The following is a 16633-nucleotide window of genomic DNA, read 5'->3' on the forward strand; positions in this document are numbered from 1 at the left end:
GGGTTATAAATAGATTGAATAGTGGTGCAGCAGGGCTGCTAGCATAACGTGTAATGGAACCAGAATGTTTACCCTAAGGTCTACTCACTATGTGTTTCTGTCTCTTCTTTTACATATCCTGAAGTCAATGATGTCAGCATCTGTTAATGTTAACCAAGGCCAGTTAAATAAGGTGGCTCGTGGTTGCATTGGGCTGTTGTAGAATTGTGTGATGTATATATGACTGTGATCTAAAGTTAGCCATTATACATAATCCTTTCTACTTAAACACATGACCTGAAATTTTGGGGGAGGGGGAAAGTTGACTACATCAACCCCCCCCCAGTACTCGACTGGTACTTAATTTATCAACCCTGAAAGGATAAAAGGCAAAGACAACCTCAGCAGAATTTGAACTCGGAATGTACAGATGAGTGAAATGCCACTAAGCATCTCACCTACCATGTTCATGATTCAGCCAGCTTGTCATGTTACTCATCATTATCCATAATGATTTCTAGCATTCGTACAGTACATATTTTGGGATGAGCAACTTGGTTTTAATTCTCCTTGTTCCTCAATGTCATCATTTTAACATCCATGTTTCCATGCTAGCATGGGTCAGATGGAATTTGTTGAGGCAGATTTTCTACAGCCAGGTGTCTTTGTATCACTAATGCTGCTCACCTATTTCCAAGTAAGGTAATAAATATTTCCCCATAGCAAGGCATGCTTTTCATAGAAGACTAGAAACAAACCAGCATCACTTGTATGCCAGTGATGCTCATGTACAACGACATACGATGGGCTTCTTTCAGTTTCCATCAATCAAATCCACTCAAGGCTTTGGTCAGCCTGTATCTATAGTAGAGGACATTCACCCAAACTACTGCAGAGTGGAGTAGAATTCAAAAGCAAAGTTTTTAACCACACAGCCATGTCAGTGCTTCAGTTCTTATTTATTTTATATTGTAAATGTCATTGTTGTTTAGCTGTAGGTTAGATGTGATGTGTGATGTAAGGCATTTCAACCATGACAGCCACATTTTTTGTTATTCAATATGTGCCACACTTTTCAGACATATAGGTTGTCATTTGAGGGAGATTTGGCTGGTATTTCTAGTAAACCAAAATGACTATAAGGAGACTCCCTCATTGATCCTTGTGATGATTGGTAGATGGAAATTGCAGATGCTCATCACACACACACACACTCCCTCTCTCTCTTGTATGCATGTCTATTGGTCTGCTTGGTTAGAGCTGTTTGTTGGCACTCCGTCGCTTATGACGTCGAGGGTTCCAGTTGATCCGATCAACGGAACAGCCTGCTCGTGAAATTAACGTGTAAGTGGATGAGCACTCCACAGACACGTGTACCCTTAACATAGTTCTTGGGGATATTCAGCGTGACAGTGTGACAAGGCTGACCCTTTGAATTACAGGCACAGCAGAAACAGGAAGTAAGAGTGAGAGAAAGTTGTGGTGAAAGAGTACAGCAAGGTTCGCCACCATCCCCTGCGCGAGCCTCGTGGAGCTTTAGGTGTTTTCGCTCAATAAACACTCACAACGCCAGGTCTGGGAATCGAAACTGCGATCCTATGACCGCGAGTCCACTGCCCTAACCACTGGGCCATTGCGCCTCCACATTGGTTAGAGCTAACCTGGGGCTAAATAGCATGAGATGGCAACTCTAACAATATTTATGATCCTAGTGGGGTTTGAACACTGACATACAGGAACAAAAAGTCAATGCTGTACAAACCATTGAAAAAGAGCCACTGTGTGATTGCTCAGCCTGCTAGAATAGCAGCTAAATCTTTCTCAAATCACAAAGAAGGGATATATTGCTTGATGTGATTCCATAAAGAAGACAGGATGGTCATGGCAAGAATGCCTTTGATCATGGCAAGAATGCTTTTGATCATGGATCTATTTGATCAGAGCTGATTTAGGGATAAACAACGACTCAGTTTTAATGTCTTGAGTTCAAATCCTATCCAGGTTAGCTTTGCTTTTTATTCCTCCAGGGATCGATAAAATAAAGTACCAGTGATACACTGAGGATAAATGGTATTGACTAACCTCTTCCTTTCAAAATTGGTAACCTGGTGCCTAAATTAGAAACTGTTAATTAACTAAAAAAAAAACCCCAGTTTTATTCTTTTATTCCATTATTCTTTATTTGTTTCAGTTGTTGAACAATGGCCATGCTGGGGCTGTTTCAATTATTTAATAATTTTCTTTTAATTATTGGTATCTCACTCAATACTTGCTTCCCCTTTTTTATTGCAGGTCTTTTGGGAGACAATGGAATTCTACCAGCCAGAGTTGTTAAGCTCAAAGGTAAATCACCAAACTTTTCTTTTGACAATTTTTTCAAAATAGTCGCGATAGACTCCAGTATACTTCTACGCTTGGTCCCACTGCATAGCTCTTTGGATAAGTGTTTTCCGTTTTACTCTTGGTTCAACCAGTGCTATCTGGATGAAATCTGCTAAACAGAAACCATGCATAAGGCTGATGTATCTTTTCTCTTGTTCTGGTTTCAGTCATTAGACTGTGGCTATGCTGGGGGCATGGCTTTGAAGAATTATAGTTGCACAAATCAACCCCAGTAGTGATTTTTATTTATTTATTTTTTTTTTGTTGTTTTTTTTTGTTTTAAAGTTTGGTACTTATGCTGTTGGTCTCTTTCACCAAACTGCTAAATTGTAGGTGCAACAATACCAGTTGTCAACTGGTGGTGGCGGACACACACACACACACACAATGGACTTCTTTCAGTTTCCATCTGCCAAATCTACTCAGAGGGCTTTGGTCAGTTCAAGGCTATAGTAGAACATGCCCAAGGTGCCATCCAGTGGGTCTGAACCCAGAACCATGTGGTTGGGAAGCTAACTTCTTATAACATTTTCATGCCGTGCCTATATTTTTATGTCCATTGTCTGTGTTTGTGAATACTTGTATAAGAATGAGTCCAGTATTTCTTTTGCATTACAAAGTTAATGTAGCCAGTTGATGCACTGTTGCCTCTAGCTGAAAGGAATGGCTCTTAGTAATGAGAATATGGGTTTAGTAGTAGTTTACAAAGCTTTGTGAGTGACACAGAAATTTACATGAGTGAGTGGAGGCACTCTGCCAGCAAGAACATATTCTTGCTTTTTATTATGGCATATAGTGAATAGTCCATTGTTTGTGTTAACTCATTTTTTTTTTGTATTATGTTTTGGACCTCCAGTGCAATAGCAGTAAGGAATGCTCAATCCAAGATATTAATTGGTTCAAATTCATGTGATTCCAACCTTCCTAACACCCATAGGGATCAATAAAATGCATAACTGACTGAAATGAATAAAAGATTAAAAGAAGAAGCATATGAATCAATAGAACAGCAATTCATTAGACTAATAACATATCTTTAGAGATGAATAGATGCTTTAATATTTACAACTATGCTACAGTTTGATTGATTTAATTTCATTTGTCATTAGATATCTTATTCCTGGATGCATAGACAGTACCGGAAAGTTAGTGAAATAGCAGGGTTCTTTGAGCATTGGATTGTGTCTTAGATCTGTTATGCTTCTACAGGCTCAATAGGCCAGAGTTTATCCTGGTTTTTATGACATGTAAGTGATTGAGATTACAAGTCTTTTCTCTGAAAGGAGCACCAGTCTATGACTGGCGCCATGTAAGAGACACTGGAGCTGGTGCCATGTAAAAAGCACTGGCACTGGTGCTATGTAAAAAAGCGCTGGTGCCACGTAAAAAAGCGCTGGTGCCACGTAAAAAAGCGCTGGTGCCATGTAAAATGCTCTAATCCATTAAACTACTGATGTATGTATTTTGATTTCTTAAGGTTAAGGTTTATAATATAGAAACTTAGAAACAAGCATAGCTGTATAAGTAAGAAGCTTGTTTCTAAACTATGTTGAGTTCAGTCCCACTGCACAGCACCTTGGGAAAGCATCTTCTGCTGTAGCTCTGGTCTGACCAATGCCTTGTGAGTATATTTGCTAGACAAAAACTGAAAGAAGCTTGTACATATGTGCACACATATTTGTGTGTCTATTTGTATATCTGTCTGTCTTACTCAATCTCTCTGTATATCTCTCGCTCTAACTTTTTCTCCAACTCTCCTGTCGCTCTCTAGCTTTCTGTATAGCTCTCTGTATATCTCTCTCTTTCTAGCTTTCCCTTATCTCTCTTTCTTCTTAACTATCTAACTATCTTTGTCTCTCTCTGTATCACTTATTTATTTATCTATTTATTTTACAGAGGTCGATTCAGTTGTGGATTTCTTCCAAGGGGAATTCACTCTGCTGCGGCTGATGCCCTTCATTGGGCTCACCCGAGAGACAGGAATGGACCTGCTGTGCCTACTGGGTATTCTCTTGTCATTCCTGTGTATGGTGATGAAGTCTTTCCGGAACAGTGTAGAATATAGCTTCCTTTGGCTGCTCTACATATCTTTGTACTCAGTAAGTAATATTTTAGCTTGGTTATGGTATTATTGTTTAACCCCAGGTCAATCCTGACTGAGCAGACCCATGATCAAAGGCATTTTTTCCATGACTACTCTGTCCTTCTTTTGGGCATTGCATGTCTAGGGATACATTATCTAATGTGATCTTCCTTTCTCAAGATGCCAAGTTGTAATTTCAGAGTGATTTGGCTGCTAGTTCTTGCAGGAGATTGAACATGTAGAAAAGCCCTCTGAAGTATGGCATGGAATGATCTACTGTGGTCTGTTGCAGTATTTGGTCTGGTGTTGATTAACCCTAGGGCTGCTCAGAGGGTGGAAACCTTTTGTTGTTGGCACTCCGTCGCTTACGACGTCAAGGGTTCCAATTGATCTAATCAACGGAACAGCCTGCTCGTGAAATTAACGTGCAAGTGGCTGAGCACTCCACAGACACGTGTACCCTTAACGTAGTTCTCGGGGATATTCAGCGTGACGCAGTGTGACAAGGCTGACCCTTTGAATTACAGGCACAACAGAAACAGGAAGTAAGAGTGAGAGAAAGTTGTGGTGAAAGAGTACTGCAGGGTTCGCCACCATCCCCTGCCGGAGCCTCGTGAAGCTTTTAGGTGTTTTCGCTCAATAAACACTCACAACGCCCGGTCTGGGAATCGAAACCGCGATCCTATGACCGCGAGTCCACTGCCCTAACCACTGGGCCATTGCGCCTCTGGTGGAAACCTATGATAACAATAAAAAGCATGCATGCTTGTTTATTGTAATGCATGCACAATTGTGTGGTTAAGAAGATAGCATATTTGATGGCATTGTGTGAAATAGGGGTTACGGTCTTGAACTCATATTTTGTATTTTTGCAAGTTCAATTCGTGGAGCAGGTGGAATGTCCTTGAGCAAGGCACTTAATTTCACATTACCTCAGTTTTCCCAGATGAAACCGAATACCAGTTGACAGCTGCTATAGCAGTCTAAGCCTTTCAGCTGTCACATCCTCAATGTTCTGCTGGATCAAGGAGTGTGAAGGCTGATAAGGTATCTATCACAGCTCACAGCCACATAAGCACTTAAAAGTACATGGTACATGCTATTAGGTCATACGTGCTTGCGAGTGATATCTGTGTTGTTTTTGTTATATAAATATATATATATATGTGTGTGTGTGTGTGTGTGTATTGGGTCATCCCATAAATAATGCGGTTTTTTCAATTGCATGAACTAAAAATCAGAGGGGGGCGGGATAAACTACCTGCATCAACTTGCTATAAAAGCAGTTAGTAATTTTACTTTGTACTTATTCTTAGTGCAAGTTTTGAAGAGTGCAGTTTGATTTTAACAGTTATTTCAAAGCTATAATAGAAGTTGTAAAAGAGCATGTTCAGCATATTTTGCTTTATGAATTCAATAAAGGCAACAACACAACAGAAAATGCATGGAATATTAATGCAGTATATGGGGATCGGACAATAAGCGTAAGCCAGTGTCAAGAGTGGTTCCAGAAATTCCGAGCCAGAAACTACAGCCTAGAAGACAAACCTCATCCTGGAAGATCTGTAGTGCGTGACGAGGATGTCTTGCAAATCCTGGTAGAACAAAATCCCATCATAACTGTTGAGGAACTAGCAGAGAAGCTTGGATTTGGTCATTCAACCATTCATTGACACCTGCATGCCATCGGAAAGTCAGAAAATTAGGTCAATGGGTTCCTCAAAAACTTTCCGAGTCTAATCGCGCGCAGAGAGTGAATGTGTGCTCTTCTTTGCTGTCACATCTCACGAATGAACCTTTTATGAACCGAATAATGACTGGTGATAAGAAATGGGTTCTCTATAAAAATGTCAAGTGCTGAAGACAGTTAGTAGGGAAGGGAGAAACACTGGCACCCCAGGCTAAAGAAGGTCTTCACCTGCCTAAGGTGTTGTTATCTGTTTGGTGGGATATGAAAGGTTTAGTCCACTTGGAACTTTTAAACCCAAACCAAATGATAACCAAGGAGATCTACTGTGAGCAGCTTGAGCAGCTTAAGTCAGCACTAGAAGAACAACCATCTTTGGTTTCAAGACGAAAGGTATTCTTCCATCAGGATAATGTTCGTGCACATACAGCGAGGATGACATTCCAAAAGATGGAGCATTTTGAATGGGAAATGATGCCCCACCCACCATATTTGCCGGACATTGCCCCATCTAATTATCATTTATTCCACATTCTTCAAAATCATTTGGACAGAACAAGTATGAACTTTGTAGATGAGGTCAGAATAGTACTGGAGGAGTGTTTTTCATCATGGACAAGTGAATTTTGGAAATGGGGCCTTGCAAATCTAATAGATAGATGGAAGAGCATTGTAGAAAATGAAGGAGTGTATATTTTATATTAAAAAAGAACTTTATCTTAATTCTGAAAATTAAAAGAAGTATAAAAAATCCGCATTATTTATGGGATGACCCAATATGTGTGTGTGTGTGTGTGTGTGTGTATATATATATACACATATTGTTAAAAATATTTTTTTTTTAATGATCTAGCATTGGTTTTCTTTAAAGGTTTATTTTTTTCTATCTTTAAGGTTGGCCAAACATTTTTCTACTTCCAGTGGTAAGTATCACACCAATTTATTGCTTTCATCAGTCATGACATTGTGAAATGGATTTAAGTCTTTTAATGGTTAATATTCCCTTACAACTGGAACTGTTTTAGTTCCAACATGCAGTCTCAGATCAAATTGCTTGTCTGACAAGTACAAGTCTGATATGTGAAATATATATATTTATAAATACACACACACATATAAATATATACATGCATATATAAACACTCATCATCATCATATCATCATCATCGTTGTTTAACGTCCGCTTTCCATGCTAGCATGGGTTGGACGATTTGACTGAGGACTAATGGACCAGGTGGCTACACCAAACTCCAATCTGATTTGGCAGAGCAATATATATATATATATATATATATATATATATATATATATATATATACACACATACACACACATATATACATACACCCATGCACATATACACACGTGTATATAATATACACACACATGTATATAATACACACTCACTCTCACTCACTCTCCTCCCCCCACAGAATATATATGTATAGATTTCAGTCAACGTTGTATTGATTGGTGTAAACATTTTACCTTTGTATAAAAATGTCTTTCTGGACAGAAGAGGAGGAATCAGCTGAACTAGTTTCAGTCCTGTTTTGGAATGTTAATAACTGAATACTCTGTTTTACTGTCTACAGAGACATTGCTTATAGTCTTACAATTTTAGCAAACATAACTAGGTGAGTGAAGGGGAGAGAGAGAGAGAGTATGAGCTTGAGTGGCTTTGTAAAAAGAGATTTAAAATAGTTACCAGGATTGATATATGACTGATTAAGAACTTTTCAAAGCACTTCCCCAGCCTGGCTGTAGTCCAATAAGTAGAACAATTGAACAACACAACAGGAATGATTTTATTCATAGATTTACTCAATCCGGTCTGACCTGGGACAAAACAACAACCAATTAACTTGTATTACATATTGTATCTCATTCTCTAAATTAATCTGTGCCAGCACTGCTGCTACCACCACCACCACCACCACCACCACCACCACCACCACCACCACCACCACCACCACCACCACCACCACTGTTAGTCTGTTTCACTTTTAGTTGTGGTCACTTTTTGTTTAGAATTTTAGTTCGCTTCTCAACCATGTGGTTTCAAGTTCAGTCTCACTGCATGACACCTTGGGCAAGTGTCTTCTACTATAGCCTTGGACTGACCAAAGTCTTGTGAGTGAATTTGGTAGGTGGAATTTCAAGTCCACTATATATATATATATAGTAAGTGGAGGCACGTGGCCTAGTGGTTAGGGTGTCAGCACCATGATCGTAAGATTGTGGTTTCGATTCCTGGACCGGGCGACACGTTGTGTTCTTGGGCAAAACACTTCATTTCACGTTGCTCCAGTCCACTCAGCTGGCAAAAATGAGTAAAGCTGCGATGGACTGGCATCCTGTCCAGCTGGGGAACACCTATGCCATAGAAACCGGGAAACTGGGCCCATAATCCTAAGCTTTAAAAGGGCACATTTATTTTTATTTTTATATATATAGTAATCCCTCAACAGGTTTTGCATTCCAAAACCTCCCGCGATAGGTGAAAATCTGTGAAGTAGAAACAGTACAGTTTTATGTGGCCCTACCACAAGTGCTTTTCACCACCAGAGGGACCAGTCTTAACACTTCTGCCAGACTGGTCCCTCTAGTGGTGAGATATATATATGTTTGTATGTATGGGTGAAAGTATATGAGTCCCGTACTTCCTTTTAATTGCTTGTATTTTATCTTTTTCCTTTCTTCTCTCATTGTTATTTCCGTCTGTTCCAGGGACATTCTTCTCTTAGAAGCAGGTTTTATCACCATTCTGGTAGCGCCGTTGAATATGTATATATTTTTCTGGAAAACAGCTCCATACCACCATCATGACAACATCACGCTGTTTCTCATCAAATGGTTACTGTTTCGTTTGATGTTCGCTTCTGGTGTGGTCAAGTTGACCAGCATGTGTCCAACTTGGTGGGGATTAACAGGTATTTATCATGTTAACCCTTTTCATATGACTGTTGTTGTTTTAACCTCAACTCAATCCTGATTAGCACTTTTGATACCACCCTGCCTGAGACCACTCCTGGTTCTATGATACAAACGTCCCGTTTTAACCCTTTAACATATGTAGTACTTGGTTAGTAATTATTCTATTGACCTCTGCTCCCTTTTTCCCCCTTAAAAGAATGGAAGTTAACCCTAAAAGAATGAAAGGCAAAATTGACCTTGGCAAGATTTGAACTTAGAACTTTAAGAGCTGGAAGAAATACAATGAAGTATTTTCTCCTACACACTGATGTTTCTGCCAATCCAGCATGTATGATGATGATAATAATAATAATAATAATAATAGTAATAATAATAATAATAATAATAATAATCCTTGCTACTAAAGGCACAAGGCCTGAAATTTGTGGGGAGGGGAGAATTTGATTAAATTGACTCTAGTATTTCACTCGTACTTAATTTATCGACCCCAAAAAGAGTGAAAGGTAAAATCGACCTTGGCAGAATTTGAACTCAGAAGGTAGTGACAGGCGAAATTACTGCATGCATTCCATCCAGCGTGCTAACGATTCTGCCAGTTAGCCACCTAAGTAGTAGTAGTAATAATAATAATAATAATAATAATAATCCTTTCTACTAAAGGCACAAGGCCTGAAATTTTAGGGGAGGGAACTAGTTGATTACATCAACTCCAGTGTATCACTGGTACTTAATTTATCGCCCCTGAAAGGATGAAAGGTAAAGTCGACCTTGGCAGAATCTGAACTCAGAGTGCAGCAATGGGCAAAATGCCTCCAAGCATTTTGCCCCGTGTGCTAATGATTCTGTCAGCTCGCCACCTTAATAATGATGATAATAATAATAATAATAATAATGCTTTCTTTAGATATAAATCCAATACATTTTGTAAAGCTAGAGAGGGATTGTCTGTTCAATCAGAAAAAAATAAAATATATAAATTTTTCATACTTTTTCTGTTTCCATGTATTCTAAATATTTTCCTTTTTTTTTTTCTTTATACAGCTCTCAATTACCATTTTGAATCGCAGGTAAGTCTAAACAATGGTTTGGTTTAAGCTATTGATAGCATGAGTATATGTTGCTATTGTCAGTTTTGAACACTGCTTAAGATTCTGGGTTCAATTTTACTGTGCCCCACCATAGGCAAGTGTCCTTTACTATAACTGTGTCAACTCAAAAGTCAAGGTGGAGGTGTGGTTGTGTGGTAAGAAGTTTGTCTCCCAACCACATCGTTCTGGGTTTAGTCCTACTGCATGGCACCTAGGACAAGTGTCTTCTACTATAGCTTTGGTCTGACGAAAGCCTCGAGTGGATTTTGTATGCAGAAACTGAAAGAAGCCCATTATATATCTATCTATATATATATATATATCTCTCTCTATATATATATATATATCTATATATATATATATATATATAATGTGTGTGTGTCTGTGTTTGTCTCCTACCACCGCTTGACAACTGGTGTTTGTGTGTTTACATCTCCCATAACTTAGTAGTTCAGCAAAAGGGGCCAACAAAATAAGTACCAGGCTTCAAATAAAATAAAAAAAGTATTGGTCAGTTCGTCTGACTAAAAATTCAGGGCAGTGCCCCAGCATGGCCACAGTCTAATGACTGAAACGAGTAAAAGATAATGAAGCTGGGTATGCAGAAATGGTATGGAAACCTGCCGGATGGACTGTGCTTGTAATTCAATAAGCTTGTTTTGTCACAGTCATGTTTGGTTACACTGATCCTTCAAGGGGTTATGTTAAAGGCACATGTATTATAATAAAAGTGACGGAGTATTTCACCACAGGTACAAGGTGGACTGTGCCTATAATTCAACAGACTAGTTATGTCACTCTTACATGCTGTGTCATGCTGATTCTGCTTGAGAGAATATTAAGAATACATTTGTCTGATAGATACACTGGTACGTACACGTGTGGTACTTATGTCGTCGTCGTTTAACGTCCGCTTTCCATGTTAGCATGGGTTGGACGATTTGACTGAGGACTGGTGAAACCAGATGGCTACACCAGGCTCCAATCTGATTTGGCAGAGTTTCTACAGCTGGATGCCTTTCCTAACGCCAACCACTCAGAGAGTGTAGTGGGTGCTTTTACATGTCACCCGCACGAAGGCCAGTCAGGCGGTACTGGCAACGGCCACGCTCATCTCGCTCAAGAAACCTCATGTGTCACCCACACAAGAGCCAGCCCAGGGGCACCGGCAACGATCTCGCTCGAAAATCCTACAACAACCCCACACAAGAGCCAGTTCAGGGGCACCGGCAACGATCTCGCTCGAAATTTCATGTGTCACCCGCACAAGAGCCAGTCCAGGGGCACTGGCATAGTTATACCATATCATGAACTGTACTGTAATTGATCACAAACGTGTACACTCTCCCCACAGACGTGAACTCTTCCCCCAGGCATGCGCACTCTCTGTCTCACAGGCGCGCACGCTCTGTATCCCACAGGCGCGCGCACTCTCTGTCCCTGCAGGCACGTGCACCATCTGTCCCTGCAGGCACGCATGCCCTCTGCCCCCACAGGCACGCGCATTCTTTTTCTCTCTCCCACAGGCACATGCACTCTCTTCCACAGGCACGCATACTCTCTCAAACACATGCAAGTACATACGAATGCACTTACACAAATGTACACTTGTGTATGCTCATGTAAATTCAAACTCACATTGCACAAACACTTATAAAATGCTCACTGTATCATCTTGATATCATATGAGGATTACATTGAAGGTACACCCTTCTGAAATATTCAATTGCTTATTCTATAGTACACGATGAATATTGTTCTTGTATTTGAGAGGGCCAGCTTTGCGACACACATTCTCTGTCATGTTGATTCTTCGTGAGGACATGAACATCATGTAATCCCAGTTCCTCCTTCTTAGAGATCTGTATGGCTTTGTGACAATTTTATATTTCAATGTCTATTTTTTTCCATTAAAATTCTCTTTTTGTTTTTAAATTCCAGTGTATTCCAACTCAGCTAGCCTGGTTTACCCACCATTTACCAAACTGGTTACTCCGATTAAGTGTCACCTTTACATATATGATTGAAATTTTTCTGCCATTCCTATTCTTTTCTTCAATACGCCATCTACGAATGCTTTCATTCTATGCACAGGTGAGTTCACTTTCATTACTACTACATGACACAACATAATGTTTTACAAATCCCAGAACTCGTACCTTCTGGTATTTGATTAAGTTTCTTTACATCCTGAGACAGGTGCAAGCATAGCTGTGTGGTTAAGAAGTTTGCTTTCCATTTGCATAGTTAATAATCTAAATCATCTTGTTATCACCTATGTTGTAGACTATTATTACGAAAGCAGTAAGCTGGCAGAATTGTTAGCATGCTCGACAGAATGCTTTGTGGTATTTCATATGTCATTATTTCTGAGTTCAAATTCAGCTGAGGCTGACCTTACCTTTCAGTCTTTCATGGTCTATAAAATAAGTACCAGTCAAGCACTGGTGTTGATGTAATCAACTAACCCCCAACTTTTCAGGCCTTGCACCTATAATACAAAGGGTTGTTATTATTATTATTATTATTATTATTATTAAAGCAATGAAGTGTCAGAGATAGCAGGGGATGAGACTAAATCATTTACCTGCTGGGTTGACCTTGTCTTTTATTCTTGAGGTACGTCCCAGCCATGTATGGGTGTCAATTGAATCAGCTACACACCCAGGCCTATAAATGCATGACAAAAAAGCTTTTAAGTGGTTACTCCAACCCGCTAGAAAAAGCAGTTAAATGTCTCTCAGATCACATCTTACCATATAAAAAACACAACTTATGTTGTCTTAGATACACTGTTGTTGTTGGCACTCCGTCACTTATGACGTTGAGGGTTCCAGTTGATCCGATCAACGGAACAGCCTGCTCGTGAAATTAACGTGCAAGTGGCTGAGCACTCCACAGACACGTGTACCCTTAACGTAGTTCTCGGGGAGATTCAGCATGACACAGTGTGACAAGGCTGACCCTTTGAATTACAGGCACAACAGAAACAGGAAGAAAGAATGAGAGAAAGTTGTGGTGAAAGAGTACAGCGGGGTTCGCCACCATCCCCTGCCGGAGCCCCGTGGAGCTTTTAGGTGTTTTCGCTCAATAAACACTCACAACGCCCAGTCTGGGAATCGAAACTGCGATCCTATGACTGCGAGTCTGCTGCCCTAACCACTGGGCCATTGCACCTCCACACTTAGATACACTATACTCAAGGCAAATGTAAAGAAAGATGGGATGGGTGAGAACTGGAATGTCATCAGTTGTATGTCTGTGCAAGTCAGAACTGACTGAAGGCCAAGTGAACAACAACAAACCTGGAACAATGTGTTTCTTTGTCTCAATGTAGGAAATCACTACCATATGGCACCATTGTTAAACATTAAAAGAAAATAAAGTTTTAACGAAATATTTTCTGTTATTTCATTAGTTCTACAGCTAATTCCTAAAAATTTAACAGTATTTTATATATATGCTTGTGTGTATGTTTTTTGTATTGTATGCATAGTTGTGCATGCATAAACATATATATTTATGATGTGTGTGTGTGTCTATATATATACATATATATAAGTTTGTTCATGGGAAACATTTTGTATGCATATAAAAGCTATTTTATTATGTCGGCTGCAACCTAATGGCACCAACTTGCAACAGCAGTTTTTTGGGGTTGTACTGAGCTGATAAATGTAGTTATAATAATAATAATAATAATAATAATAATAATCCATAGATGGTATTTATACATACTTTAATGCATTGCTATGTGCATTTCCACAAATCACATGTTTCTTATGACTATAGTCCACATTCCTGGGATGATTACAGTACAATCTGTAATATCCTTGTTGCCAGTATCGCCTGACTGGTCTTCGTGCAGGTGACACGTAAAAGCACCCACTACACTCTCTGAGTGGTTGGCGTTAGGAAGGGCATCCAGCTGTAGAAACTCTGCCAAATTTAGATTGGAGCCTGGTGTTGCCATCCGGTTTCACCAGTCCTCAGTCAAGTCGTCCAACTCATGCTAGCATGGAAAGCGGACGTTAAACGATGATGATGATGATGATTCCATGGTCATTCATGCCTGAAGAGCATCTTTTTCCTTTTTTTAATTTGTTGTTCTAATCTGTTATTATATTGCTATAGTGGTATGGTCTGTTGTTATATTGGGCTCATTCTTTTCTTGTCAGGTACTTCTTCAAATAATGATAATTCTAACAGGAAACTACAATTTTTTCAATTTGCTTACAATTACACTGTGCATTTCATTAGTGGATGATGACTTTTTCAAGAAACGAGCAAGTAAGTATTTGCGTTTTACACGGCTTGTATAAATTATATTACACACACAGACACACATACACACACCTGTGTGGTTCAGAAGCTTCCCTATCATGTCGTCTTGAGACTCCTTGGGCAAGTGTCTTCTATGATAGCCTCAGTCAGGCTAAAGCCATGAGAGTGGAATTAGTAGACAGAAACTAAAAGAAATCTGCTATACACAAACATACATTGTATATTCTGTTCTTTTACTGTTTTACTTGTTTCAGCCATTTGATTGCCGTCATGCTGGAGCACTGCCTTAACAGGCTTTTGTCGAAGAAATTGACCTCAGGACTTACTCTTTGTAAGCCTAGTACTTATTCTGTCTGGCTCTTTTGCTGAACTAAGTTACAGGGACCTAAACACACCAGTGTTAGTTGTCAAGCAATGGTGGGACAAACACACACATACATACATGATGGGCTTCTGTCAGGTTCCATCTACCAAATCCCCTCACTAGACTATGGCCGGCCTGAGGCTATAGTAGAAGACACTTGCTCAAGGTGCTACACAGTGGAACTGAACCTAGAATCATGTGGTTGGGAAACAAGCTTCTTACCACACAGCCATGCCTGCACCTATATGTATATAGTGTGTGTGTGTGTGTGTGTGTGTGTATTCAAGTGTACCCTTGTCTTGACATCATTTAACAGTTGTAAATGAGCATCACTGTCATACAAGCGATGCTGTTCATTCGTTTCTATGGAAAACATGCCTCATCATGAGAAATGTTACTTTGTTTGGAAATAGGCAAGGGTTGGTGTTATTAAAGGCATCTGGCTATAGAAACCAAGCTGAAATATACAAGTGAGGTAAAATGTACAAGTGAGGTAAAATGTGGTCCTATAAGCCAGGGGTTTTCAAACTGTGGTCCGCAGACCACAGGGGTCCGTGGACAGCAAATACTTTTTATGGGCAATTTGATTTTATATATGTTTTTTAATCGAAATCTTTTAATTGACAATAAACCTATTTGTTAAATGCTGTTAAATAAATAAATGTAAAAATATATGTTATTTTAAGCAAATATTTATGTATAAATTTCATAAGCGTTTATAAGGGGGTCCCTAAGGTAAATCCTGAAATATAAAGGGGTCCGCAAGTCAAAAAGTTTGAAAACCCCTGCTATAAGCTGTCTTGGAGAGCTATAATTCTAAATGAAGACTGACTTGAACTGTGGCAACCCATCCTGCCCATGCCAGCATGGAAAGCAGATATAAAAACGATGAAGATGTATCCATGTTTTCCGCCAGTATGGGGTGGACAGTTTGGAAGAATCCGATGGGTCCAAAAAGTGTCATACTGCAGTGTCTGGTGTGACCATAATTTCTGCAGTTGGATTCCTTTCCTAACACCTACCATTTTACATTGTGTACTTTGTACTTTTTCCATGCTACCAGCACTAGTGTGGTTGCCATGCAGCTAGCAAAACTTCAAGTGCCAAGGAAAGGAAAGGAGTTGGGGGCTTTATACTTGCGATGAGGGGGTTAAAGTATGAGAAAAGAGTGCAGAGTAGGTTTCTTGCTGTAGAGGAGCTGCATAGCTACTCACCCAATTACTTAACATTTTTAGAGCTTCTCTCACATCAATTAGGAAAAAAAGAGTTGGTGTTAGAGTGTGTATGTATGTTCGTGTTGATGTTACTATCAAAATGTGATTTACCATTTTCTTTCAGCACTTTTACACTCTTGTATTGATACTTTTCTCTGACAACATTAACTTTGTTATTGCTTCTACAGGTCACTCTCCCGAAGCTAAGTCCTTTTGGAATCGAGTGGCAGACTGGATTATCACAATTGTTGTCTATGTCTTCCTTGGCTATGTATTGGTGGTCTATTTTACTTTGAGATTAGGACCAGGTTACACGTCACTTAAAACACAAATAGGTAAAGAGTTTTTTGTTCCTTTAAGATTGAGCCTGCTTTTCTTTTTGTTTTTCTTACTTTTATTCTTCTGTTTAATTACTTAATTTCAATGTTAATCATCTCACTTCACTTTATATATATCATCATCATCATCATCATCATCGTTTAACGTCCGCTTTCCATGCTAGCATGGGTTGGACGATTTGACTGAGGACTGGTGAAACCGGATGGCAACACCAGGCTCCAATCTAAATTTGGCAGAGTTTCTACAGCTGGATGCCCTTCCTAACGCCAATATATA

The 16633-nt window shown here is 39.4% G+C and overlaps 1 protein-coding gene across 4 annotated transcripts in view; it reads left to right on the top strand.

The window, feature by feature from the left end:
• LOC106869725 (lipase maturation factor 2) overlaps positions 1-16633 on the top strand; it is a 78719-nt gene that overhangs the window by 30049 nt on the left and 32037 nt on the right. For all 4 annotated transcript variants that reach the window (XM_014915574.2, XM_014915575.2, XM_014915572.2 and 1 more), the window contains exons 2-9: positions 2272-2322; positions 4258-4460; positions 7026-7054; positions 8862-9064; positions 10110-10135; positions 12098-12250; positions 14335-14446; positions 16207-16353. In XM_014915574.2, the coding sequence (XP_014771060.1) occupies positions 2272-2322; positions 4258-4460; positions 7026-7054; positions 8862-9064; positions 10110-10135; positions 12098-12250; positions 14335-14446; positions 16207-16353 (924 nt within the window). The remainder of the gene's footprint in view (positions 1-2271; positions 2323-4257; positions 4461-7025; positions 7055-8861; positions 9065-10109; positions 10136-12097; positions 12251-14334; positions 14447-16206; positions 16354-16633) is intronic.

Source organism: Octopus bimaculoides, chromosome 11, assembly GCF_001194135.2.
Source record: "Octopus bimaculoides isolate UCB-OBI-ISO-001 chromosome 11, ASM119413v2, whole genome shotgun sequence".
Lineage (NCBI taxonomy): Eukaryota > Metazoa > Mollusca > Cephalopoda > Octopoda > Octopodidae > Octopus > Octopus bimaculoides.